At 50.8% G+C, this 23,466-nt stretch overlaps 1 protein-coding gene across 8 annotated transcripts; it reads right to left on the bottom strand.

Annotated features, from left to right (window-relative positions):
* Window positions 1-3,863: 3,863 nt before the first annotated feature.
* On the bottom strand, window positions 3,864-23,220 carry SDR9C7 (short chain dehydrogenase/reductase family 9C member 7). Of its 8 annotated transcripts, none has more exons than XM_057316217.1 (7): window positions 22,840-23,220; window positions 20,408-20,742; window positions 18,283-18,541; window positions 16,611-16,774; window positions 7,690-7,948; window positions 6,865-7,028; window positions 3,864-5,332 (listed from the first exon to the last, which is right to left on the bottom strand). In XM_057316217.1, the coding sequence occupies exons 2-7, from the start codon at window positions 20,718-20,720 to the stop codon at window positions 5,115-5,117; spliced, it is 1,377 nt and encodes a 458-aa protein (XP_057172200.1). In that variant the 5' UTR covers window positions 20,721-20,742; window positions 22,840-23,220; the 3' UTR covers window positions 3,864-5,114. The 8 variants fall into 8 exon arrangements, with proteins under 8 accessions (XP_057172200.1, XP_057172203.1, XP_057172204.1 ...); XM_057316218.1 differs by lacking the exon at window positions 3,864-5,332 and adding an exon at window positions 6,336-6,442; XM_026500222.3 differs by lacking the exons at window positions 3,864-5,332; window positions 6,865-7,028; window positions 7,690-7,948 and adding exons at window positions 15,807-16,043; window positions 16,130-16,195.
* Between the last annotated feature and the right edge of the window lie 246 nt (window positions 23,221-23,466).

Below are 23,466 nucleotides of genomic sequence, written 5' to 3'. Positions count from 1 at the left end.
CCTGCTCCTCCTGTATCCCTCCAACCAGGTTCATGCCAACTAATTCCCCAATGGCAGCAAAAGTGATCTTCTTTAAAAATAAGTAGCCTCAAGGGGAACCCTCTTACGCTGTTGGTGGGAATGCAAACTGATGCAGTCACTGTGGAAAACAGTATGGAGTTTCCTCACAAAGTTAAACATAGAGCTACCTCATGACCCAGCAATTGCACTGCTAGATATTTATCCAAATGATACAAAAATAGTGATCCAAAGGGGCAGATGCACCCCAATGTTTATAGTAACAATGTCCACAGTAGCCAAAATAAGGAAAGAGCCTAGATGGCCATTGACAGACGAATGGATAACGAAGATGTGATATATATACACAACGAAATATTACTCAGCCATCAAAAAGAACGAAATCTTGCCATTTGCAGTGGCTCAGTCAGTTAAGCGTCTGCCTTCAGCTCAGGTCATGATCCCAGGGTCCTGGGATCAAGCCCCAAGTAGGGCTTCCTGCTCAGAAGGAAGTCCCTCTGTCCCTCCTCCTGCTTGTGCTCTCACACGCCTCCCCCAAATAAATAAATAAAATCATTAAAAAAAAAAGAATCTTGCCATTTGCAACAATGTGGCTAGAACTAGAGGGCGTTTTGCCAAGTGAAGAAGTCAGAGAAGGGGCGCCTGCGTGGCTCAGTCGGTTGAGGGTCTGCCTTCAGCTCAGGTCGTGATTCCGGAGCCCCAGGATTGAGCCCCACATTCGGATCCCTGCTCAGTGGAGAGTCTGCTTCTCTCTCTCTCTGACCCTCCCCTCCGTGCTCTCTCTCTCTCTCTCTCAAATAGTAATTAAAAAAAAATAAGTCAGAGAAAGACAAATACCATATGATTTCACTCACATGTGGAATTTAAGAAACAAAACAAATGAACACAGGGGAAGGAAAGAAAAATAAAATAAGATAAAAACAGGGAGGCAACCCATAAGAGACTCTGAACTATAGGAAACAAATTGAGGAGAGGGGAGGTGGGTGAGGAATGTGATAACTGGGTGATGGGAATTATTTTTTTTAAGATTTTATTTATTTATTTGAGAGGGAAGATGAGGGAGAGAGAGAGAGAAAACATGAGTGGGAGAGGAGCAGAGGGAGAGGGAGAAGCAGACTCCCTCCTGAGCAGGAAGCCTGATGAGGGGCTCCATCCTGGGACTCCAGGAACACCAACTGAGCTGAAGGCAGATGCTTAACCAACTGAGCCACCCAGGCGCCCCGGTGATGGGCATTATTAAGGAGGGCACCTGATGTAATGAACACTAGGTGTTATATGCAACTGATGAATCACTAAATTCTACCCCAAAACTAATATGTTAGCTAAATTGAATATAAATAAAAATTTTTTAAAAAAGAAATGAAAAAAAATAAGTAGCCTCAAAACAAATCTATAGAGATACCAAGCACATCAGTGGTTGTCTGGAACCTTGGCAGAAACCAATGTTATTGAAAGGAAGGAAAATTAACTGCAAGGAGGCCAGGAAGCTTTTTGGGGTGAGAGAAATGTCCTATATCTTGACTGATGGTGGTTGCACAGGTATATTTATAAGTCAAACTCATCAAACTTTACGGTTAAAAGGATGCATTTTGTTTAATATAAATTTTACCTCAATAACATTGGCTTTAAAAAAAGTAAATAATCTCCTTGGTCATCTATTACATTACTAAATTTTCTCCACTTATGGCATTTATCAGTATATAGAATTATTTCATTCATTCTTTTATTTGCCTATTGCCCAACATCTCCACCCCATCAGAATATAAACTGCTTGGAGGCAAGGACTCAGTCTTGTCTACCACTCTAACTCCAGCATCTAGAACTACACCTGGCACATAGTAGGAGCACAATAAATTCTTTTTTGACAGAGTAACTGATTAAAATCCTTCAATGGTTCTGCCTCCAAATTATATACGATTTCATCCATTCTCATCATCCCCACTACCACCACTTTAACCTACATTACCATTATTTCTTGCTTGGATTATGTAATGGTCCCCTTGCTTCCACCATTGCTCCTTCATTTCAATCTCCACAGAGCCCCTTTTCAAAATTTAAATCAGATCATATTACTTCCCTGCTTGAAATCAAAACAAAACAAAAACAAAAACGTGTTGAGATAATTTGATTAAGAGGCAGAATAAGTGAATAAGAAAAGGCAACTTAAAACTTCAGGAAAATACAAAAACTATATGAGAAAAAGTTATAATCCTAATATGAAAGAAACTAAACTGTACTATTGGAGCAGATTTGAATCTCAGTCCACAAATTTAAAAAAAGCAAACAAACACCTTAACTGTTAATGATGGGTGAGGGGATAGCTCTTAGAGCAAAAAATCAAGTCTTCTATCTGCATAGGTTACCTCTTAAATGTCTGCCATCCCAGTCTACATGTCTTTATACCTGGTGAATCTCTACTGCCTTCCTGCTATTGTGGGACACAGGTATCTTACATGAAGTCACCCAGGGTCTCATCTGCCTAAACACACAATGTAGCTGTCACTCTTTTGAGTCTTGCCGCCTCTTCAATGTGCTCCCCTTCCTCCTCTAGAACAGCCAAACCTCATTCTCGTCTCTAACCAGCCAGAGTGATTCTCCTTGTCTTGGGGAAAAGGGCCTGCTTCTCTGAGACACTGTGTACACCCACAAGTCACATTTCCTTTTGTTTCTTTCCCCAATTCTGGTAATTTCTCTAAAAATATTAAGGTTGGAGGAAGAAACTAAAGCTGGAGAAAGTGGAGGAAATGTATTTGTTCGAGTAGCTCACCCCAGGTAAAGAAGTACCAAATTATCTCCCTACTTGAGTAGGGAAAGGAGAAATAGGAAAACAGGGAGCAATGAACATGTGAAAATTAGTATCTCAAAGTATTACCTAGTTATGGTCTACCCCTAGTAAATTTTTGTGTTTTAAGGAAAGAAAATTTGTTTTTGACCTAGATTCAACCCCCCCCCCCTTTTTTTAAGATTTTACTTATTTATTTGAGATAGAGAGAGAGTGAATGAGAGAGCAGGAGCAGGGGAGCAGAGGGAGAGGGACAAGCAGGCTCCCTGCTAAGTAGGGAGCCTGACACGGGGCTTGATCCCAGGATCCTGGGATTAGGACCCTAGTCGAAGGCAGACACTTAACTGACTGAGCCACCCAGGTGCCCCTAGATTCAACCCTTTTAATAGCAGAGTCTAAGTTTTGAATTTTCCTGGGCAGTAAGCATTGTGACCAACTCCCCAACATGTCCCAATTAATCTAAGCCATTCACGGAAACTTACCCTCTTGTCCATGATTGGTTCATGGATGGATAAAACTAAGCCAGTTTGGGACAATGAGATTCAAGGAGAGTCTCAGCGAGGGCTCTGGGAAACAGACTTCCTTAATCTTTAATGCCATGGAAAGATAGACTCTTTCTTCTCGAGTAAGTTGTGAATGGAAAAGCACAGAGTTTCCAGTGCCACTGGCAGTCATACCACAGCAATAAAGATAAGTGGGATAACGGCAAAACTGGATGGCAGAGCAAAGTAGAAAGAACCCGCCTCCTCCAAGCTATCATTCAGTCCCTGAGTCCTGTCCTCTTTCTTTATCGTTAAAGCTCATGTGAGTTGGCTTTTCTATCACTTGCTATTCAATGCATCCTACCTGATACACAATTTGGTGTCAGGAATAAAAGTGCTGCAAACAACAGACTGAGTGGGTTGTACAGCAGCCCCCCCGCCCCCAAAAGATATGTCCACATCCTAATTCCTGGAACCTGTGAATGTTACCTTATTTGGAAAGGGCGTCTTTGCAGAGGTGATTAAGTTCATTTGGCTATTTTCAAGTTCAGTTGGACGTTGAAGAGACACAAATAAAGACATTTTAATTTAAAAAATTCACATTTGACCTTTATTACATAACCATTCCTCAAGATCGAAAAAGTCTTTTCAATAGAACTTCACATGACTTAGAAGTTTTAAGGTGTTTTTTTTTAAATTTAGTGTCATGGCTTATTTGACAATGTTATTGATGTCAAAAACGTATTCTCTATAACTATAACTCTGGGAATCTGAGCATGTGAGTTCTGTCTTGGCCATCACACTGGGAAGCCTTGGGCAGGTCACTTCCTCCTCGGAGCATTCAGTACTGCTGTCGAGCTATCAGTGGTTCCCAAGCACCCACAGACATAGGGATCATCACCTTGCTGCAAACACAGATTTCTGGGCCCCATCCCAAGCTACTGAATGCAATAATCTAACATTGAGGCCAGGAATCTGTATTTTTAATTAACCAGGCAATTACGATGCATAGTTTGGGAACTACTGGATTTGATGGCCTCTGGGTTCCTCATAACTCTAAAAATGTGATTTTCTGATTTCTGTTTCTTCTATCACTGTTTGTCCTATCTCTGCTACTAGTAAACAGAACCGCAAAATAAACAATAAAAAAACCCAAGACCATGCTTTAATCATCTTTACATCCTTTCAGCACTTACATAGTTGTGTGTTGCAGGCACTCAATAAAAATCTGAAAAATTAATCAATGGCGATTAAACAAATGAATGTTATTTTATGTGGATCCCAATCACCTAGGAACAGAGAGATTTATATAGAAAGAAAATATCTTAAACTTTTACCTGATATAGTCTTGCACTCCCTGTCTGTCCTACTACCTACTTCAAATAATGGGTTGTGGAAATGAGGTTAATGTATATTTAGAGACCCAGTAGGAAAGCGGTTGAGATGCTTCTGTGGGCTCGATTATCCTGCAGTATTTCCCAGTGGTGTTGATAACTAAGAGAGGCTCATGATTCAGCAGGAGCTCGGTTTACTCCCCTTGACATTTCCAGGTCCAGAAAATGCCATTTCCTGAATGAATGACAGTTGTTCTTGGGGCCATGCTGTAGGTCTTTGCACATGCAAAGGCCACCTCAGGTTTCTGTGGGGCTCCAGTGAGTGGGAAGGGGCACTTGTCTTCTGCTAGAAGTTATCCATAAATTCTCCAGCAGTCAGTGCCAGCCAAGCAAAGTGTCCCCCAAAATGTCTGATACCACCTTTTGTGACCCTACAGTCTCTTCTCCCACCCCCCTCCCTCCTCCACACTCCACTGACCACCCCTGGACTTCCCCAGCTCAGACACTGTCCGCTGGTTTGGGAAGGTACCGGCTCAGGATGAAATCTGTCACAGGGGTGGGCAACTTAGCCAATGGGAGGTAGAGGAGTTTGGCATCCAGGCCAGGGTTATAGCGGATTCGGGGGCTCCGGGAAACAATGGCATGCTCCATGCTGTTGGTGACCTCGCTGATCCTTGGCTCTGCCAACTGCATCATGTTTTTTAACTTGTCAGTATCTGTTTGAGGGTACAAGAGGGGAAGAAAGTCAACGGCTCTGTTACTCTTCATAAAAGATGGTTTCTTCTGAATTCTACCCAAACTCCCTTTCCATCAGATCCCTGATCCAACATTTCAGGAGGATCTACCACCCACTCCAGGTTGTCCCTTAGGCAAACACCCTGTAAATAATCTCATTCCTCTTCCCGAATTCAAAACCTGTGTGTTGAATTAGCAATTAGAAGAAGTGTGCCCAGTTCTGCCACTTACTGGCTGTGTGACTTTGAGCTTAAAGTTCTATCATCTGTAACATGAGGATAATAATACCTGCTCTCTAGAATAATAAAGATGAGTAATAGCAGGGTAGACAGTGGGGGAGAACAGAATAGAAAAGTGTATATAAGTGCATGGGAAAAATTGGAAGACAGTAAGTAAAAATATTGTCTGGCTGGTGGGAGTCCTAGTCATGGAGCCTCTTTTTCTCTCCTATATAGGTCCTAGAGTTCCCAAATTTTCTACAAAAGCATGCAAGAAAAAAAATGTTATTAAAAAATATTAACAGGGGCGCCTGGGTGGCTCAGTCGGTTAAACGTCTACCTTCAGCTCAGGTCATGATCCAGGGGTCCTGGGGTGGGGCTCCCTGCTCAGCGGGTGTCTGGCTCTCCGTCTGCTCCTCCCCACCCACGCTTGCACGCACACTCTCTCTCTCTCTCCGAAATAAATATATTAAAAAAATATTTTCTTAAAAAAATGCCCTTGACTTGGTCATGAGGCCATCGTGGGGCTCAAACGACCTAAGGCACAGACAGGGATGTTGCAAGGCTCTGACAAACATGAGGGCTATTCTGTTCGCATCGTGCACACAGTGTGAGGGTCTGAGGACGGGTGCCGGACAGCTGACCGCTCCAGTCTGCCGAAGCTCACCACACAAGCAGGAGACAAGCCACACGGTACACTACGGGGCCCTGTTGCGCACCTTTGCCCCAGGACTCTGGCAGGTCACTGGGACTCCTACTGCAATGAGAGCCCGAAGAATCCGGAGGAAATGGTGCCCAAGAGTCAGACTTCCCAGTAAGGGATTAAAACTTGAAAACCAGAGGAACAGTAGCTGGCCCAACTTCAGGGATGGTCTGGGAAAACAGGGAATTCACCTTCTCTGGGGAGGACAGTGTAGTTTAAGTACCCTTCACCCCCAACTCCAGTGAACCCCACTGTTTCCTAGAGAGAAAAACGACTGCAGTGAAGCAGCTGTGCTCTGAGGAACTTCGCTGCGTTTTCACCCCTGCCTGCAGAATGCTCTATGCCAGGTTCCAGGAGTGGGCAGCATCTCCCCTAACGCTCCTCTCCCCACAAAGGTTATCGTTCTGCCACTCTGAGCAGTTGCCCCCTTGGTCTCTGTTCTCAAATCCCAGCCCTGCCACTAGTTGTGTGGCCTTGGGTCCTTAACCCCTCTGAGCCTCCATCCCATTATCTCTGAAATGAAAATGAGTCGGTGATCCCCAAGATCTCGCTGTTCCTCTCCAAGACCCCCTCTCCCTCCCAGAGAACTCACAGTTGCGGAAGTACTCCTCCCCATAGCTGTCCCGGGTCTCCTGAGGCAGCCGCTCCCACAGCCTTCGCATGCGGGACACCATGCCCTCCTTGCCCAGGATGGATGTTCGATAGTTCCCCGGCTCAATGATGCTGACTTTCACCCCAAAGTAGTGGAGCTCACGCCTGGGAAAGAAGAGTTGGACTCAGTCTGGGGCCCCAAGATGACAAACGATCATCAGGGAGAGTCACTTCTGACCCCTCTACAGGGGCTTATCTCCCCAGCATCGTAGAGGTGCTCCCCGACCCCTGTACTAGGGTGGCATGGCCTTCATCCAAATAAGGGCCTCAGCCCTTTCCCAAGCAATTTGAGTTAGGCCAACCCAGCAGGAAAGAAGTCAACAGAGAATCTAGACCAAAGCCCTGCCAGGTTCTTCCCACTCAGCCCCACACCCAACAACCACATGGCAAAGGGAGTGAGGGGGTCTGGGCAAGGCCTGAATCCTCCTCTGAGGGTCTCCCATGGGCATGTCTGCCCCCAGACCTCTCTGTCTGCGTGAGACACTCTCCCTCCTACTCCCATAGGCCCAAACATGGCTTCGCTCACTTTGGGACAGCTCAAGGAAAGCAGGAAGACAGCTTTTTCTATCACCAAACCCCCTTCTCCTCATCCCATCTCCTGGTCCTTGGGGAAGGCTCCCTGAGGACTAGCTTTCTTCCTGCTGCTGTGTTAACTCCTGGCCTCCAGAACGCCCCTGCCCACATGCTGTCCTCCCTAGCCCGCCCTTCCTGAGGTGAAACCCGCAGGACTCCCACCCAGAGTGGTTTGGCACCGGGGCCCAGTCACCTGATGCTGTCAGAGAAAGCCTCGACACCAAACTTGGAGACGCAGTAGCCGCCACCAATGACAGCCACACGACCGCCAGAGCTGGACATGTTGACGACCCTGCCCCGAGCTTTTTTGACCAAGGGCAGCATATGGAGGGTCACTTCGATCAGTCCCACCAGGTTCACATTGATCACCTTCACGAAGTCCTCCTTTGTCAGCCATTCATTGGGTCCACTGGGCAGGCCGACGCCAGCGTTGTTCACCAGGGCCCAGAGGCCTGGGGGTGTGATGGAGGGAGAGAGAACCACGCAGAAATCATTAGCATCTCTGGAAAAGCATCGGAGTCCACCACCTACCAGCCCAGGGTCGCAAAGGCACAAGATGGCCCAGCTGGTGGCGTGCGGCGGGGAGCTATGACAGCCCAGAGGAAGATATGCTTTTACTAATCAGTTTCCCTGAAGGGGCACTTTTTCTGATTCACTAAGTCTGTCACTGTGCTAGCTGGCGCCCTGTACCAGCTACAGTCCAGGCCTTAGCTAGTAACACCCGAGCCATTAGCCCTGGGAAAAGAGATCCATTTTCATACCAATGAATTAATGGTTGAAGTCCTTCACTTCTCATGCTTCCCCCTCTCTATCCACCTAAGTGTAAGAAACCAACTCCATTTTGCACATTACCAAACTCAGTTCGTTCATTCACACCTTCATCCATTCACACCTTCATCCATTCATCCATCCGTTTTCTATTCTCTGTCAGTTACAGAGGAAGGTGCTAGAGACATAACATGAACAAGACAGGTCTTATCCCTCAAGGAGCTCACAAACCAGAGAGGACATTAATAATATCCATAAGTAAGTATGTAACACATTTAACTAAAACAATCATGAAAAAAATGTAATAAGGGCTCTCTTTCAGGTATCTGATTTGAGTTGGTATAAATGGAGAGAAATAATGCTGAGTATCGTCATTCAGCTCTGCAGGGACCCACGCTGAAGAGCCTCAAGTTCTAGTCCTGGTTCAACCTCCAGCCTTGGATGGTCACTGCCTCTCTCTGGGCCTTAGGTCCTTCATTGCCTGGGCAGAACAGTTGTTTCCAGCCTGCGGTCTGCAATCCTGAGACCTTTCCAGGCTGAACCCCAAAACGTGCTCAGGGAGGGAGATGCGGGGGAGGCTTGACTTCCATTTGTTTTACATGTTGGGCGTCCAAGTGAAATTCCACTTGGAGGAGGATGTTTGATGCTAAAAACATGTTGGGAAGTCTCTAAATGATGCCTAAGGACACCTTCCAGCTCTTTCAATCAAAGATTTCATAAATCGCACTGCCCTGGCTCCTTCCCTTCCCTCCCCTCATCCCACCAGCCCACCTTGACCCCTGCAGCCTCAAGATACTCCTCCCAACACAATTCCACTCTCTTCCGACGGCAGGTCTGGATATAAACACCACTCGTGGTCCACCCCTCCTCCTAGACCTGGGGTCCACACACAAGCCATGCTCCCACCATGGCTTCCAACTAGAGAGACCTCAGGGGACCCGCTGGCTGGCAGGACTGAAACCTTCCCAGCCAGAGGAGACTCTTTGTCTTACAGAGGAGGAAATCAGGCTCCTGAGACCCAAAGACTATAAAACCCAAGGGGTCTCTCTCTGTGGAGAAGGAACACACACTCGCCATGACCCGTCGTCATCCTGGCAAACAGCTCTGCCTGCTGGCAAACCAGGACTACCTTCATTTTTTCCTGCAAAGAGGAACTAGAGAACCATCAGAGCAGTGTGAATAGATTAAAGGCTCTGCCAACCTGTCAGGTCCAGAGACTCTCTGGGGCAACAAGAGAGCATGCCAGAAACCCTGCCCCCCACTCTCGCAGTGCTTCTTAGACCAAGGATGTTGCCCAATGGGGTAGGCAGAATAATGCCCCCCCCCAAGATAGCCCCATGCTAATCCCTAGAACCTGTAAACACGGTGGGTTACATGGGAAAAAGGAATTAAGATAGCAGATGGAATTCAAATTGTTAATCAGCTGACCTTAAAATGGGAAGATTATCCTGGACTAGCCTCGTGAGCCCAATACAATCATAGGGTTTTTTTAAGTGGAAGAAGGAGGCAGAAGACAGAACTAGAGAAAGAGCAGTGTGAAAAGGACTTGACCCTACCTTATCGGTCTTGAAGACGGAGGAACAGGGTCATGAGCTAAGAAATGCAGGAAACCTTTAGAAACTGGGAGAGGCAGTGAAAGGGATTCTCCCCTAGAGCCTCCAGAAGCAACACAGCTCTGTTGACACCTTGATTTTAGCTCAGTGAGACCCATTTTGGACTTCTGACCTCCGGAAGTATAAGATAATAAATTTGTGTTGTTTTATTTTTTTAAATATTTTATTCATTTGTTTGAGAGAGAGAGAGAGCAAGCATGAGCGGTGGGAGGGAGAGGCAGAGGGAGAAGCAGCAGGGAGTCTGAGGCTGGGGGGGGGGGGCTCAATTCCAGGACCCTGGGATCATGACCTGAGCTGAAGGCAGATACTTAACTGACTGAGCCACCCAGGCGCCCCTAAATTTGTGTTGTTTTGAGCCACTAAGCTCCTGCTTTAATTTATGACAGCAGGAACAGGAACCTAATATACCAAGTGACTCATGAACACAAGTGGCTCAAGGCACTGGGCAAGGCAGCCTATTGAGCCAGACTCTCACTGAATTATTCATCAATTAGTTCATTCAACAAAAATTTACTGAGCACCTTACTAGATGCCAGACACTGTCTGGGTACTAAGGATATGTAAGGAAAAGAGACAAAAAACCCCTCCCCCTCCCATCCCTGGCCCTGCCCCGGAAGCTTTATTCTAGCAGGGGAAAACAGACAATAAATAAGAAAAATAAGTAAAACATATTGTATATTGGATCGTGGCAAATGCTGAGGAGAAAAATAAAGCAGGCAGTTACTGTTTGGCCCCTCCTGGGCCCCAAGGCTCTCTGGCCCCCACCTGTTGCAAGGCCCCCAGACTAGTCCCCTTAGGAGTCAGACCTGCCCTCAGGCTGCGGCTCCACCACAGAGCCATCCCGTTCCTCCTGTTCCTGTGCCCATGCCCTGAGTGCAGGAAGCTTCCTGGGCAGCCCAGCCCAGCCAGCCCACAGTCTCTTTTCCCAAAAGGAGTGGTCCCTCTGATGTCCACACTCAACCTAGTCAAGCCAATATCCACCACGATGTGAGGAAGAGGACAGGTCTCTCTCTCCCCTGCCTTCCGGCTTGACACAGTCAAGGAGAGCAAACATCCCCACTCGGGGAGTCCAGCCTCATGTTCCCTTTCCCCTCCCCAGCCCGATCCCAATAAGAAATGGGCTCACATTTCTCTAGGAGCTGATGCTTAGGACTACCCAAGTCCATCTTTAGAGGTTTGGACATACAGAACACATCTTCCTTCTCCGGCAGCCTATGGAAGCCTCTCCCCCACCCCTCTGAGTCTCTGGCAGAGAAAATTTCCTTGGGAAATCACCGCTTCATGTGAACAGACCAAACCACGCAACGGTTTGCAATCCCCCTGGTCCAGAGCCCCAGCTCCGTTCTCTACATCACCTCTCCCACCGCATCTGAACAACGGTGTCTCTGATCGCTGTCAGATGCCTGGGGGAGAAAGAGAGAGGGGGACACTGAGAAAGCCAAAGAATGCAATTTGCCCCACCTTGATCGCCCACTTGGTCCCTCACCCACTGGGCCGCTGCCTGTATGCTTTCAGTCTTGGTGACATCCAATAGGGTGGTCTGCAGCCGGTGAGAGGTATCCTGCCGAAGCTTCTGGGCCCCCTCCTCAGTGAAGCAAGCAGCCAGCACCCGCATGCCCCGATCAACTAGTTGCCTGGCCAGCAGGTTCCCGAAGCCCGAGTCACAGCCGGTGATGAAGACGTACTTGTTTGAGAGGTCGCGGACCAGGTTACAGTTCTTGAACCAGCGATACATAAAGGAGAGATCCGTGATAGCCGCCATAGAGCAAGGGGCAGGTGATGGCCAAGAAGACTGGGCTCAGGAGACAGTGGGAGAGGCCGGTCCTCTGAGCCCCAGATGGCAGTCTGCTGGAACCCACTGGGAAGAGCTCTCCCTCCCACTGCTGGCAACAGACAGGGCTCCCGGGTGAGCCACTTTATAATTTCTATAGGTGGATACATCAACACACCAATTAGCCTAGATGCAAGAAATTCAAGTCCAACCTGAAGCTTTGTGACCTCAGACAGTCCTGGTGGCTGCCTCTCGCTCTCCCTAAGCCCTGATGGGCGAAGCCGGGAAAGACCTGGCTGGTGATGCTGATGCTAAGACGTGTTCATCTTGAGTGGTCTGAGCAGGGCGGTGAGAAAGGAGGACTCAGCCCAGAGAGCCTCCCTGCAAATCCCCACCTCTGGCCCGGGGATCGATATCATTTGTCATGAGTGCAGACATGTCAATAAACGAATTTTTCTTTTCAGGGGAAAAAATGAAGACAAAATTCATTCATGTAAAATAAACAAAATTGGTTTTGTGCCCCTCCCACAAACCCCAAAAGAAATGCGTTTCAGGTTCCTGGCTCTTTGGAATTCTCTGCCCTTGGGTGCATCTCCATTATGAGAGATGAAGAAAAACAAAGGGTCTCCCCCAGGTGGATGTGCCTCCAATGTCCTGAGGCCAGAGGCAGCAGGGCCCTCCTGCAGGGGGGCTGTTTCTGAAAACAGAAAGAGGAGGGGCTCCAGGCCTGGGTCCTTGGGAGATGACACCAACGAGGAACCCCACTGCACTCCAGGCAGGCCCAGCTCTCCTCATCCAGTGACCAGCCAAATGCACAAAGTTAAGAACAGAAGACACATCAGCTCCCCCGGGGCAGGGCCCCCAGTGGGCATTTGCTTCCACCGCTATGACTAGGCGCACACTAGGTGATCTGGTGAGCTAAGAAGCCTGGAGGGGGTGTGTAACAGTGGAAGGAAGGGATTATGAAGTCAACTGACACAGTGGCTAATTGGATGTCCAGAGGTAGGGGAAACCAGGAGCCCAGGGGATTCTAACATATGGGGCTGATAACAGGTAGAACCACAAGTGGCAAGAGAAGTCAGGGGCGAGGATGCTTGGGGCATAGGGAAGGAAGGCAGGAGAGGAGAGAGTTATGATGTGAACATCATGAGCTGAAGTCCAGCCAGATGATGAGGACAGGCTCTGAGTTCCCTGGGCAGCCGCAGGAAGGGCCTGGGGTCAAGTCTTGGCTCTGAGAAGGGATGACATACGGGAAAAGCAGAAGACTAGAGTCAGAGACTTGGAAAATTCTCAGGGTCAGGATGTGGAGGGGAGGGAGAGATTCCAGGAAATGGGGCAAAGAATTCACAAAAGTTAGGAGGGAAGCTAGTAAAGAAAAAGAAGTAAGGAGATGAGACAGGGGAGCCACACCTAGGACCCTAAGATGCAAGGACAGAAAGACGTCGGGGTTTATGGCGGCTCTTGAAGTAAACCTCTAGAGACACCATTCCCCAAGATGAGCCTGGCCACCGGCTCATCCCGAGGAACTGGGGGCCAGCCACCCACATCTTCCCTGTCCAAAGGTTCTGACAGAAATAGAGCCATTAAAGTCCTAATGTGAAGGGACAAGGATGCATCTCTACGCTCCACTATCTACCAAGGTTGGTAAGCTTTGGAACCAAATAAAGCAGGAAAGACCAGAGAGCTTAGCTGCTCCATAAGAAGCGTGGTGGGAGTGAGAGGTCAGATCATGGGCACACCCATGGCGTGCAGATCTAAGCCCAGTGTGGGACAGAGGTGGGAAGTGGTGGAGGCAAACCTTACCTGCGGCACACCCAGCCCAAGGCACAACACCTACACTCGATCTGGGAGGTATGTCCTAACTCTGCCTCCTGGGTAAGGGAACAGGGAAATCTTGGCTAGGGGAAGTCAGACAATGTCCCTCAAGGGCTGAGCAGTCCTGGGAGTATCTCAGTCCTTGAGAAGATAGGTTGACATCCAGGGGTTGTCTCTGGGTTTAGAAAAGGATGACTTGCAACTACCCCAACCCAGGACCAGGCCTAACTCACCATTTCATGGACCTCTCCGCTGCCTGATGGTCAAGGCAGTGCTCCCCTGTGTTCAAACTCCCAAAAGCTACAAAAAACAGGTCATGCAGTGGGGAATGGGAACCAGAGAGAAGGGCTCTTTTCCTAGGGCTAGAAATGCCCCACTGTCGGGTGACAAGTCTCCCTGCTGAGTAGGCACCTGAGGCTGACAGGTCAGGCTGGTGTTTTAACTCCATTCACACCACTGTTCACTAGCATGTTCACCAGAAACAGGCCTTCAGTTCTTCCACGCCATTTCCAGCACCTACTACATGGCTGAGAATGAATGACACAACAACATCTGACCTCGCTTTCTGTTTTCACCAAGAACACTGATCTCATTCTACCGTATCAGATCCCCCTAAAGGCTCCATAGCCTCGGTTTGGAACTGAGGGAAGAAAACTAAGACACCTGATGAGGCAGCTCCCAGCTCCAGTTTGTCCTTAGCCCAGGAATCTATATCACTCTCTACAAATGCTTCCTCTGTTCAGCCCGTATTCAGAACATCACCAGAATAGTGGAGACATAGAGAGTCATGGTCTCAGGAAGCGCTGGGTAATTAAAGGAATTCCTGCCTGGCACACAGTAGGTGCTCAACAAAGGTCAGCAGGAAACAAAAGGCTGGGTCTAGAAGTGACTCCCACTCTCCTCCACTGGAGGATGTGGGAAGGGGGATCTGGGCTGGGGAAGATGGGGATGGCCGCAGTTGGGGGCATAAATCTAAAGGAGGAGACAGAGGGGTGCAGAGGGGATGCTGCGGAGGGAGAGGCTTGATGTCCCTGGGAAAGGGACTGGGGCCTGCCAGTGCTTCACCAACTTCTCCTTGTCTGTCCACCCTTGGGTTCCCCATGATCCCACGCTACTTGATAAATCCTGGAAACATTAGCCCCCCACTTCTGTGGAAGGAAGGGGGTAATCTAACTCCCCTCTTGAAATCCCTCCCAGGTTATCCCACTGCTCCTTGGATCTCCAGGAAGGCATCCGACTCCTCCTCTCAGGGACTCACACCCCACTGCTCCCCAAGGCCACGGTTCCAATCACGGGACCGGGGTAAACTTTCCAACTTTTATTTTGAGGCAAAAATAATCAATGGACATCAAAGTTTCAAGACAACTCATTGACTGGTTTCTTTCCTTTTTTTAAAAAAAAGATTTTATTTATTTACTTGAGAGAGAGAGCACACAAGCAGAGGGAGTGGCAGACAGAGGGAGAAGGAGAAGCAGACTTCCCAGTCAGCAGGGAGCTGAACATGGGGGCTCGATCCCAGGACCACGGGATCATGACCTGAACTGAAGGCAGATGCTTAGCCAACTGAGCCATCCAGGCGCCCCCAATAACTGGTTTCTGTGTCCTCTGTCATGATCCCAATTATAGACATGTCCCTTTAGCCAAGGTCTGTGAGTTGGCACCTCAGGCTAATGGCTCAGGCTGGTGGTCACCATTCACATCTCCATCCTGTCACAGATATCTTTGGTGGAAAGGCTATGTCCGTCCTATGGGAGGGAGACACCCTGAGTAGGGGGAGAGAGGCAGAGCAGGTCGGGGCTGAGACCTCCCTGTTGTTGACACTCTGCCAAGAGTATGGATTCCTCAAGTTGGCAGGAGGGCCAAAAAAGCTCAGAGCCTTGAGAGGCCATTCAAGGAACAGGACATGGGTGTGTGCTTTTGGGTCCCTGTTCCTCAGCCACGAAACTTGGTTCTTTCCTTCTTTTTATTTTTTTTTCAAAGATTTTATTTATTTATTCGACAGAGAGAGAGAGACAGCCAGCGAGAGAGGGAACACAAGCAGGCGGAGTGGGAGAGGAAGAAGCAGGCTCATAGCAGAAGAGCCTGATGCGGGGCTCGATCCCATAACGCCGGGATCACGCCCTGAGCTGAAGGCAGACGCTTAACCGCTGTGCCACCCAGGCGCCCCTGGTTCTTTCCTTCTGATAGCTCCAGAATCCCGATTAATGTCCCAGGGAAGCCTGGGGAGGAGGTGGGGAAGAAGGTGAGATGGGTGTCTTTGGTGACATGATACCCCCTTCTCTCCATCTATCTCTCTTCCCCTGCGGCATCCCCACCCTCACATAGGACCCGACTCCGTCCTACCGTGCACCTCGGCCTTGGGTTACAGAGCCTTAATGGGCCTCGGAGACCTCCAGTACACCATGGCGTCCACCAGCCAGGTGGGCATGTAGCTCATGGGGATGAAGAGGAGCTTAGCATCCCAGCCCGGCGAGTATCGGGTGCGGGGGTGGCAGGCTGTCAGGGCATGTTCCATGCAGTTTGTCACCAAGTACAGACTGTTATAGCATTGTGACCCCAGCTTTTCAACTGATTCCTTGACTGTCCAAAAGGAACGATATATTCTCACATTTCAATCTTCTTGCTTTGGGATCAACTGAACAGAAAAGTTTCCAAAAGCAGCCCACCTCTCCACCACTCCCAGGTCATCTCCAGGTTGAATCCGTGGATTTCATCGGAGTGTGTCCCGCCTCCTACCACAGGAACACTCTCCACATTAAGCCCCCTCTGGCTCTATTCCTGGGAATATGTACTCTGCAGAAACTGAGGTCGCTACAAATCCCAGACATCTAAGCACCTGCAAACCATCGGTTCTAAGGCCACCTTGCCAGGAATCCATGCCTGTCTTCTTCCCTCTCTGGCTTCAGGTCCCTCCCCAAACCACGAGGGCATCAGAGGAAACAGCGGTCCCCAGGTCTAACAAGCCTGGATCTTCCCTGAGCTCACCAGGTGACCACCTGGGACCATGGGGATAGAACGAAAAGTCCCCACTGTGTGGGTGCCTCCGAGCCTGGAGGAGGGGCCCGGGTCTGTAGGAGGCGCTAGTCATGGGCCTGGGGCTGCTACACAGAGGTTTGCTTCCCTCTCCACCGCCTACAGCTCACTCACCAGATGCCAGGAACTTCTCCCCGTAGATCTCCTTCACCTCCGGGCTGACCCGATCCCATGCCTCCTGGATTGCCCTAGAAATCTTCTCAGGGCTGGTGACATTAGTTTTGAAGAAACCAGGCTCGATCAGAGCCACCTTCACCCCAAAGTAGGAGAGCTCCCGCCTGCAAGGCAGACAGGCAGAGGGGCAAGGACTTGGGAGGCCTCGGGGACAAACACGACAAACAAACAAACTTGATATCAACCTAACTCGGGCTTGGGGTGGGGTCAACCCAAAAGCTTGGGAAGGTTTCGAGAGCAGCGGCCAAGGGGAGAAGATAATGACGTGGCATAGTCTGTGTATAAGGTGCGTGTGTTTCCCAGGATGGTCCGCGCGATGCTGAGCTCACACCCTGCCTAGGCGGCTGCGGGCACCGCTCCTGTGCCATCTCCTCCTATTCCCCTCACATCCAATCCATCTGCAGACCCTGCCCCTTTTACCTCCTGCCCACCCCTCCGAACCCTCCCTCCCTCTTCTGCCTTCTGTTCTCTGAGGAACACCTCGGCCTGCATCTCAGCTCCCTCACACCCAGAGCCAGCTTCTGCCTTGCGGCCAGTGGGTTCTCCACAGGCTGATTTGACAAAGCTCCCCTGGGTAAATCCCTTCCATGGGGCCCTCCTGCCAACAACGTGAAGGTTTGCCGCCTGTCGGACGCTCCCCCCACCCCCCGCCGTCTCCATGGCCCACCCATGCCCACCTGCCCAGCATGCTCCCTGTCCAGCCAGGCCTTGTCCGGTAGCCTGGAGGACCCTGCAACATAGGTAGTCAGCCATGACTCACGTTGGCTTGGGCTTGGGCTCAAATCCTTTCTTCACGCAGGAGGCCTTCCCACTCAACTTTGCCAGGTTGCCAAGTTCATTTCTTCACTGCTCAGCTCAGGCCCTTCTCCAGGACCCTCCCCTCATTCCTCTAGCCACCGCCTCCACCATGGCTAACTGGCCTGGTCACAACCATCATGAGAGATGCTCACAACATTTGTGTCTCTCTTGTCCCTTTCTCGGCTGTCAGACTTTTTTTTTTCTTTTTTAAGATTTTATGTATTTATTCGAGAGACAGAGCACGAGCAGTGGGGAGCGGCCGGCAGAGGGAGAAGCAGAATCCTCATTGAGCAGGGACCCCGATGTGGGACTCGATCCCAGGACCCTTGAGATCAGGACCTGAGTTGAAAGTAGATGCTTAGCCAACTGAGCTACCCAGGCGCCCCTTAGCTGTCAGACTTTTTAGGTCAGACACGTGTTATATACTCACAGAAGTGCCGAGAAGTAACCATTGAATGGAGTCCAATGCTGGACCCCCACGTGAAGGGCCCCCTGATGCTGAATATTATAGGAATTATGGATATGAGCTCTGTAGCCAAATGATCTCAAGTCCAATACTGCCTCAGACACTTCCCTACTGTAGGCCCTCCCCCAGGGCAGCAATGGGTGAAACCAGTTCTATAGGCCTGGAGCCCATTCCAACACCCAGAACTTAGGAAGGAGCTTCCCAGTGAATGTCCGGCACAAAGCAACAAAGAGGCATCTGAAATGAAGAGCCTCTGAGGCTATGAGGAAATGAACCCCCTGGAAAAAATCTCCCCCAAAAGCACAGAAGCAGGAAGACTGAGGGATGGCCTCTGTCCCAGTTCAATACCTGAGAGAGTCTGAGAAGGCCTCAACGCCATACTTGGAGATGCAGTAGCCCCCACCGAGAAGGGAGACCCGGCCCACGACACTGGAGACGTTGACCACGCGGCCCCTCGCCTTCCTCACCAGGGACAGCAGGCTCAGGGTCACCTCCAACAACCCCAACAGGTTCACATCAAGTATCTTCATGAAGTCATGCTTGGTCAGCCACTCATTGGGTGCCGTGGGTATAGAGATGCCAGCATTATTCACCAGGCCCCAGAGTCCTGGGCACAGGGGAGGGAGAGAGCAACACTGTGTGCCTGAGGGAGACACAGCTGTGGTCCCAAGTCATCTTCCAGTTCACTTTTTGCAGAACCAACAACAATGCTACATGGTATAAAGGAAAAGAGTCAGAAGAGGACCTAGGGGCGAGCCGGCTCCGGGCGGCCAGGGTCTGCACGCCGACTGAGCTACCGGATTCTCACGGAGCTAGAAGGAACGTGCCTTCTCATCTTGCTGCTCCTAGGTGCCTGGCATGCAGGAGGCAATAAACCCATTTTTGTGAAGAGCATGCCCAGAGTTCCAGATAATACCATAGTGTTCACAACTCTCATAGGAAAGAGACAGCAAGAGGTAGACAGGAATGGCTACGTGACAAACATGCGGGGAAGAAAAACTGGAGAAGGAAAAGGAAATAGAAAATTTAAAAATAAAGGGAAGGAAGAAAAAACATGAAAACTGAGTGCCCACACTCTGTGGGAAAGACAGACATGAAATTCCAGCATTCGGGTAGTCTCGAGAACAGGCCTGCCCTGGACACTACGGACAGGCTCTGCAACCACGAGCTCCAACTCCAAGACAGCGTCTGCTCGGACACCCAAGTCCGGCCTTCGTGCTGGGGAATTCCAAAGCTCACCCTGCAGTGAGCACCCGGGCAGGCTTTGGGAGGAGGGGACACACACTAGTGCAGACTGCACCCTTAGCCCCAAGAAGTGTCACCCTCTCCTTCACCCTCCCGAAAGGTCACTCTTGCCCCCTCCTTCTAGGTCCCCAGCCCACTCAGCTTTCAGGAAAGCTCTCCAGAAGAGATGAGGAGAAAAGACACAACAAGGGATTTGAAATAGACCTCAAGTCATCGGTGCCAGGTCCTCAGAGACAAGGGGCTGGTGGTGGACAGAGGTGGGGGGAGGGGGCGGGGGAGACAGGGTGTGACCCTGGGAATCCTGGAAAGGGAAGAAGGCCCCCTGCAATACTCATCCCTCCACTGCTCAGAAACCTTCCCTGGCCTTAAAGAAATGCATGCATGCTCTCTGATCCAAGGACTGTATTTCACGTAACATTACTGAGAACGGAAACAAAGCTTTATTACAGAAATCTTCACTGAAGTGTTATTTATGCCAGCAAAAGTGGAAAACTAACTTGAGCAGACAACGATAGAGGAGGGCTTAAACGAATGTTGGTGTTGGTCTCTCAGCGTGCTTGGATATATAGACATTGAATATTACGTTTTGGAAAAGATTTGATGATGAAAATGCCGATCAAAGGATGCATAATAATGTAAAGAGTGACTGACTCTGGAAACTGGGCTTTGAGAAATGTCCTTTTATCTTTATCCTCTTCTATGTTCTCTACAGCAAGTATATTTTACACTTTCAATCACAAAAAAAAGAAGTCAGTGATGTCCTCTTTCCTGAAAAGGGCAGGCAGCATAATAGAGTAGAAAGAACAGGACCCCTTACCTGTATTTGACGAAAAGTCCCTTCAGCTCCCCGAGCCTCGGTGTCCTCAGAAGTCAAGGTGGGGCTGATCTTAAAGCCCTACAGAGGGCCAGGTGTGAAGGCCCATCAAGAAACTGTGCACCTGCTGAGATCAGGAGCCTGGGTCCAGCCCGGCCCAGCCCCGTGCTGCCCCAGCCCCAGCCTCAGGGGCCTAAGACCTCCTCCAGACTATTGGCCCTAAACTCGGGCTGGGCTCGTCTAACCCTGAGCTCAGAGCCAGGCACTCCAGGCCTTATGCTCAGGAAACTCCAGGAAACTTTTGAGGCTGTGAAAATCAAAACATCTTGGGAATCTTCCCAGTTTCACGGAAGAGAGGTCTCCCTTGCACAGAGAAAAGAAACAAAGAGACGCAAACAGGAATCTGGGCCTTACCTCCGTCCCCCACACGCTCCTTCACCCACTGGGTGGCCGCAGAGATGCTCTCTGTCTTGGTGACATCCAGGATCACCGTCTCCAGCCTGTCTGACGTCTGGTCTCTCAGCTGCTGGGCCCCCTTCTCCGTCAGACACGCAGCCAGCACCCTCAAGCCTCGCAGGTCCAGCTGCCTGGCCAGCAGGTGCCCGAAGCCCGAGTCACAGCCCGTGATGAAGACGTACTTATCCCGGAGGTGGCTCACCACCTGCTTCTCCCGGTACCAGCGCAGAAGGTAGCAGAGGCCCACGAGGGCGGCCGCGTACAGCCACATGGCTTTGCAGGGAGCACACAGGCTGAAATGAAACGAGTGCAGCCAGCGCTCGGGCAGGATGACTTAAGAGCACACAGATGTGAGCAGCTGGCCGGCCTCCAGGCTGTCTGTCGTAAAGGCCTCACGTTTTTCCTGGTCGCCATCGTTAGTGAGTATTACAGATTCTGGCGCCAACTTGCATGCTCTTTCGTACCCTTACGCCCTTTCTACTAGATGCCATTGGATTTCACAAAGAATCCTTTGACGTGGAGATAATTTTCCCAGTCACCTTCTCCTGGTCCTCCCACTCTTCCCGTTTCCCTCTGCCCTCCCTCACACACACACACACACACACACACACACACACACACACACTGGAGTCCACTACGTCCTAGATCTCGTGGTTCAGAACTATCTTCTTTGTTCTTGTTCCGGGCTGGAACCCTGGTCTCCCTGACTTGCTGGGGATTCTAATAAAGATGACAGGTGCGCTGGGAATCAAGATGCACGTGGTTTCAAAACCCGGCTCTGCTACCCACCAGCTGTGTGACCTGGGGCTGCCGGTTCACACTCCGGGCCAGGGATTCCTCATCGGGCTCAGGGTACAGAGCTCACTCCTCAGAAATCTAAGTCACTGTCGGCCTCTCTAGGGGTTAGAAGGAGAAGGGAAGGGTAGAAGGTCCCCTCCCGCTGTAGTTCTCTGAGGCAGACAGATGCTCTGGAGACGGATGGGGAATCTGACCTCAGAGGCGAAGAAAAGGGAGAAGGGAACGGGGGTGGGCACACGCAGGAGAGAGAGCACTCCCAGTTGCTGGGAGGGGGGAAAGGAAGCACTTCGGCAAAGCGGGGCTCACGCGGTGGGGATGCCCTGTCGCCAGCCCGGGTGCCTGCTTGCACTGCCCTCTGCCCCTCCCGCAGCCAGAATCCAGAGCAGACAGAGACTCCGAAGGCAGAAAACACCAGTTTGCACGGGGGGCCCAGGGGTGGGGGGGTCCTGAACCTCACGGCGGGCAGGGCCGTAAGCTCCAGTAACTGCAAAGGTGTTTGTTCGGTGTGTATGTGGGGGGATGGTGGGGAGGGGCGGGAGCTGCTCCCACGGCCGACTAAAGAAAGGACTGTGCATGGAGGGGCTTCAGAGTGAGGCAGAGGACAGCACTCCCACAAGAGGAGAGTGGACAGAGCTGGGGCTGGGCAAGAACAGAAGCCAGCTTGATCGCTCTGGGTGTCTCCCTCACTGCCCACATTTATCTACCTCCGACTGGTGAGTGAGAAGTAGGAGAGGCCGAGGGAGGGGCAGAGAGCCCCCCAGGAACCAGAGCCTCAGTCGCCCCTGGCTCTACCCCAGCTGGTGAAAAAGACAGAGGGGCACGGGGTTATGCCTTCAGTTGAAACTGTCCTGTGTTGGGAGCCGATGCAGTCTTGAAAGTCTGTTGTCTCTTAAGGTGGGAGGCGGTGCCAGCATGGCCAGGCCTGCAGAAATGAGCCAGTCCCTACTTCCTGGGGGTCACGGCCAGGACCCTCCTACACAGGCTTCCCAAAGGGCAGGGGAGGAACGGAGCAAGGAGGAAGGAGGGAGAGGTGCCTGGGTGGCTCAGTTGGTTAAGCGGCTGCCTTCGGCTGGGGTCATGGTTCCAGGGTCCTGGGATCGAGCCCCGCATTGAGCTCCCTGCTCAGTGGGGAGCCTGCTTCTCCCTCTCCCTCTCCCTGCTGCTCTAACTACTTGTGCACTCTCTCTCTCTAAAATAAGTAAATAAATAAACAAAATCTTAAAAAAAAAAAAAAAAAGGAAGGAAGGAAGAAGCCCTGGAAACTCTCAGGGGCCCAAGGCATCATGCACATTCTAACTGGACACCAAACCCCACTAAGGGATAAGACCATGTTTCTTTAGTTGCAAGGAACTGGAGGGTTTCTTCCTCAGTGACCAGAGTCCTTCACCATCAATTTTCGAGGGGCCATGCAGCAGAGACACCGCCCAGCCCTCACCAAGTGCTGCTTCACCCCTGTAAATCCTCAAAGCAGTGTGCCGGCCGGGACGCCGGGGACGCCCCGGAGCCCTCCCAGTGCATTTCAGGTGGGAACAATCACAGGAAGTTGAGAGAGGGCAGTCCGACAAAGCGAGGCTGGGGCGCCACTCACTCACCTGGGAGCTGTGCGGGCCGGAACGAGAAACCCTGCAGAGGCCCCCGGGAGATGGACACTCGTGGCTGCGAATCTCTGCACTGAGATCCTGCACAGGCCGTCCGGACAGTGAGATCCCCACAGGGGCCCCGCGGAGGCTAGAGGCGGCGCTGCGCGGCCCCAGGACGGCACCTGTAGCCAAGTGCGCGCTGGGGCGGAGGCGCGCGCCCCCTGGTGTTGCCCTGCTGGAGGCTCAGCCGGACCGCCTTCCACAGAGCCCCCTGGGGGGAGGTGCTGGAGATCGGGAAGTGGGGGGATTCTGAGGGAGGACCAGAAGCCAGGAGACGGATAGGAGCTTGCAGAGCGGGGAAGAGCTGAGGCACGCTGGGAGGCAGGCTGCTGGGTGGTGCCGGTTTCCCTGGGGGCCGTCCAGCCTTCTGTCTCTCCAAGCCTCCTCTTCCTTGCGCTAACCTTGCACACCTCCACATACACTCTTGGGAAATCATAGGGAGGAAACGGTTGTCCTTCATCTTGTGGAAGCAAAGACCATTCACCTCCCCTTTCTCAACCCTTCCCCAGGTCGTCCCATGAAAGGGACTCTGCCCTCACTCTAGAAATTTCCCAGAATTCCAAAGGCTGAGTCACCTCC

The sequence above is a fragment of the Ursus arctos genome, unplaced genomic scaffold, assembly GCF_023065955.2.
Source record: "Ursus arctos isolate Adak ecotype North America unplaced genomic scaffold, UrsArc2.0 scaffold_21, whole genome shotgun sequence".
In the NCBI taxonomy this organism is placed as follows: Eukaryota; Metazoa; Chordata; class Mammalia; order Carnivora; family Ursidae; genus Ursus; species Ursus arctos.
Note: the sequence above shows the minus strand (reverse complement) of the source record. Positions and strands in the feature narration are given on the sequence as shown.